Source organism: Coffea eugenioides, chromosome 5 (assembly GCF_003713205.1).
Source record: "Coffea eugenioides isolate CCC68of chromosome 5, Ceug_1.0, whole genome shotgun sequence".
NCBI lineage: Eukaryota > Viridiplantae > Streptophyta > Magnoliopsida > Gentianales > Rubiaceae > Coffea > Coffea eugenioides.
In genome coordinates, this window is record NC_040039.1 from 2008021 (window position 1) to 2012827 (window position 4807).

A 4807-nucleotide genomic window follows, 5' to 3' on the forward strand; every position below is an offset into this window, starting at 1 on the left:
CGTCACCAAATGAAGTGCACACCACATTGAAATATGTGCACATATCATCAAAATTTGATCTTACAATAACACATAACAACACATGGAAAGCACATCACCCATTCTTGGAGCCCACAATGACATGGCAATCACGTTAATGATGCCTAGCAAGTATGTCATCAGTATTGCGAGCCCCTGATGACATGGCCACCATGTGTGCACACATCACCAAATGATGTGTACCCCAAATCGACAAATGTGCACATATCATCATTGACACAATGACATATAAGGACACGTGGAGAACACATCACCCATTCTTTGGTCACAATGTCAAAGCAGACCCGTCAATGACACTGGCACGCACGTCATCATTATTACGAGCTCATGATAACATGGTCGCCACAAGTTCACATGTAAACAAATGATATGTACACGACATCAATAATGTACACATATTATCGAGGATGTCAAACACGTTACCAAATTCCAATCCCACAATGACGCGTAACGTCAAGTGGACAACACATCACCAATCTATGACCCCTAAATGACATGATAGACGCGTCAACACCACTTATTGATACATTATTAATATTACAGACCATGTTGATATGACACATCACCAGATGATGTGTATGCCACATTGACATGAATGCACACATCATTGATAATGTGTCGGCCACATCACCAACAATTGGGCCCACAATACGGGCACACTTTTATATAAAACACTTTAATTTTATGTGTTTTTTTTTCTTTTGCTTATTTATGCAAATTGGATACTGAAAACATGTGTCCGCGCTGGGTTGGTCTGCTGGTGGAAGTAGCCTCCTTAGGTGAGTTCCACCTGGGTTCGATCCCGGGCAGCAACCCAGTTGTTATCTTCTTCAGCATCGGTTGGGCCCGCTCTGCTGGAGCGCTGTGGGATTAGTCGGGTGTAGACCCAGATACCCACAGTGATGACAAAAAAAAAAAAAAGATACTGAAAACATGTACTTTATATTGTTACATAAATTTGAATTAGAACAAAATTTATAAATGTGTGCATATTTTGTTTTGTCATCCATTCAAATCAAATTTCATTTTGAAGGCATATTTTTTCTAAATTTATTACTACAATTTAATAACTAAATGTAATATTACATTTTAGTAGTTCATAATTTTTTTTTTGGTAACACAGGATAATTCTCCGTTAACTTAAAATCATTTTGAGTACATTATGTAGATTATATTAATAAGTTTTATGCAATATAAATTAAATTAGTATACTTATATGATTATATTCGCCTTTTTTTCAAGTATCTATTACTGGAATAGTTAAATTTATACGTCATTTTAAAATAACACACTATCTTGTTTAGCGCATGCCTACCTTGTTTGTGTACACACAAATATTTCGTTATGTTACAAAATAAAATTAAACACAATTCAAGCAAAATGAAACAATTTTTTGACCTCTCCAACGACTAAATTGAGAAAGTGAATTTGGTGGGATGCAGTGCCCTATGATTTGATTGCCATTTTGGAATTAACCCTAAATTAACAAAACAAAAGAAAACGAAAAGCAGTGAGGAAGAGAATGTCGAAGCCTTTATTTACCCAAAATTTTTCTTACTACCAAAGCTTGACACAGAATGCTTTGACAAACATAGTCATTCAAAGACAAAGAAATCAAAGCTTTCAAGCCAAACCCAAAAAGGAAAAACAAAAAACAAAATAATATATATTCACAAAAACTCAATGTAGGAAACAATTCACATCATCTCAGCTACACTACATGTCACTGGGCAGCAAGTGCAAAGACTATAGATACCATGTCACAGGAAAATGCACCAGCCGAATTCCCATCCACATTTATTTAAAGACTAAATAAAAGACTCTAAATGAAGTAAAAGCTGATAAGAGTTAAGATATCAAAATCTGTACCACCACGAATAACAATATCAATGACATCACTCAATATGACCTATTATTAGCTTTCGAGGATGATGAAGACTTGGCTTTTGCAAAATCAACCAGATCTTTGAAGAGGGCATCTTCTTGCTTGTCTTGTCTTGTTGGGGTTGATGTTCTCAGGGAAAGGTTCTGAGTCTGCCCAACTAAGCTGTCGTAAGAGGAACCAGATCCACTGCTCGAATGCGGGGAACCACCAGGAATAGTATTCTGTTTTTGCTCAAAAAATTGTTGTCTCTGGTTGTGCCTCGATGGTGGCGGTGGAATGCTGCTTGGAGGAGGAACGTCCCAAGGTGCAGATGGCAAAGGATCAGCAGATTTGGCCAAAGAAGTTGGCTCATCATATGTGGATTTTGGAGGGAACATGGTTGCTGTGGGGTTAATGAATTCATCAGGAGGTGATGATAAGGGCTGGGAAGGGCTCGATGTTCGAACAGAGATTTTGTTGTTTGACTGAGTTGCTACTGCAACAGGCACAGATGCTGATGTTCCTGAAGATCTCTCAGACTGGTAAGCATCACCACTAAGATAATCAACCATTCCAGTATCAGGGGTAGAAAATTTTGTTGAAGGCGGAGGAGGAGGAAGAATTGGGTTAATTCGTGAAGGTTCACCATATGCATTTGTGGGCTTTCGTCCTTGTCCTTGCGATGTATCCCTTGTGGATCTGTCGATATGTAACTTAGTGAGGCTCCAATAAAGCTTCAATGAAGCATGGGAGGGAAAGAAAATGAGAAGGAAAAATAATCCTCAAGAACATAACAAGGAAGAAAAACAACAGATGTTTAACAGCATGGCTTTCCCGAGCACGACACCCAAACAGTTACAAGTGAGAATCAAAAGAACAACACCAAAGTCATTGTATTTTAAATGGTAAGACAAATTTATTTTCTTACATTGGAAACATACTGTATATTGAACAGGAGAGAATCAGTGGAACTCCTTCAAAGCCTAAACTTGGGGAGAAAAGGTAAGGATTGATCTGCAAATTAATTCCTCAAGTAACAGAGACCTAGAAGAAACCTGATTGATTCATGTAAACATTTCTTTTGCCTTGAAACTAAATCAAAAGTAAAGACAATGAATTCTATCCTCTGAAGACATGGCCTCGAGCACAAAAGAAAACATCTATACTAATTCCTCTAAGTGTCCAATCAAGTGGCTTCATCAACAACATCTATACTCATACTAAATTTTGTTTAGCTTTGCTAATCTTGGGGCAAGCATGACATCTAATAGTAAATTCTGCTCATAGACGTACCTGTCGTGTTATTCAAGGCAAGCCAGATTGGTAAATTCCAACTTATACATACATTAAAACTTGAAAGATAGCGGATTACTGTGGGCAAACTCATTTCTGCACAAAGGAGGGTACAAGCTTGGTTTCAATACTCTTTAGCCACTAAAAGTTTTTGTGCATAGTTCCTTCTCCTGATTCCCCAAGTACAAATTACTTGTTCAGCCCTTCTTTCAACACTCCCCTCTTGCCCGTTTCCCAAGAGGGGGAAAAAAGAAAGACAAAGGAAAAAAAAATAGGTAAAGAAAAGTTGAAAAGAAAAACTCAAAATGTCCACTACAAGCCCTCCTACTTCGCCTACCTCATAAACATGAGCAGGTGTTTAGTAACAATCAACTCTCAGGCCAGATTTTTATTTAACATAAACATTGACATGGTATCAAACAAGCAATTCGACTGAAAGTGATTAGTCAAAATTTGTTTTGGATTCCAATACGGTACTAAATAGCTGCAAACTCAAGGCTAGAACTTTTATCACGTAAAAGATAAGCATTTGTGTCTATCTGATTCAAGTATTTGTGTCTATCTGATTCAAGTGCCACAAATTCTTATTTAGAAATTTTTTTCCATATCGAAGTACCAACTTCTTTATCACTCAAAGATCAACTGCAGTGTCTCATCTTATAATGAATTTAACATTCATGCATCTGCCAGCAAGCATGCTGGTATTGTCATGCCCCATGCAAGGAAAAATTAATTATCACCTGTGTGCCAACTGAGAAAAATCATCTTCTGGCTCATCATCCTCATGATTGACATTCATAAGAGCTGCAACTGGTGTTTCTGTAGTCCTTACTGCAGCAGTAGGGTTTCCTTTGGCTATGTCATCGTGTCGGCAAAGAACGTGCTGCAACTTGTCGTTAAGTGTCAATCCTTGCAACAAAAGCTCCTCATCTCTTGAAGGAGATTAAAACACAAACAACCATTAGCTTAAAAACAGACCAAAAACAGAGAGGAAAAGGAAATGTAAAAGAAATTGTGTTATATACTTACGCAGTGTTGTTAACAAGAACCATAACACGCTTTTGATAATTACGGCATTGTTCAACAAGGTCAACAATAATCTCATCCTTTATTCCCTGCATTAAATCCATAATATGTCTGAGCAAGTATTCCTGATCCATCACACTACATACTGAACAATTAAAGACCAAACAGATAATCAAACACTGTCTCCAGACATGGAACAGCATAACCTCCAGGTCAACATCAGTCTAACAATACTAATTTCTCCTAAGAAAATCTGAACTAGCAAAGCACCAGTTATATCTATTAATATTCGTTTATTCAGAGGCTTCAAGTAACAGTAAATTTAAATGTAACTTTTTTTTGCATAATCATCTGCACATCAACATCCTATTCTAATAAGTGCCCAACCCCTTTTCACACTGGAGTATGTTTTCTGTCTTCAAACAAAATAAAGCATTCTAAATCTGATAACACAATTCTATGTAGTAAATAGTTTGATCTTGGATAGAATATGCAAGCACTTTCCTAAAGTCTGAATAAATGTTACACATTTATCATAAATGTTACTTGCCCAAAGTAGTTTTGAATTTTATTAAAAACTGTTGG

General features: G+C 36.9%; 1 protein-coding gene across 1 annotated transcript in view; it reads right to left on the reverse strand.

The window, feature by feature from the left end:
- Nucleotides 1–1680: 1680 nt before the first annotated feature.
- The window catches only part of LOC113770285 (TOM1-like protein 3), an 11372-nt gene continuing 8245 nt past the window's right edge, over nucleotides 1681–4807 (reverse strand). Inside the window, exons 2-4 of the mRNA XM_027314704.1 lie at nucleotides 4226–4311; nucleotides 3937–4128; nucleotides 1681–2602 (exon numbers count right to left, since the gene is read on the reverse strand). Coding sequence (XP_027170505.1) covers nucleotides 1939–2602; nucleotides 3937–4128; nucleotides 4226–4311 — 942 coding nt within the window. The 3' untranslated portion in view covers nucleotides 1681–1938. The remainder of the gene's footprint in view (nucleotides 2603–3936; nucleotides 4129–4225; nucleotides 4312–4807) is intronic.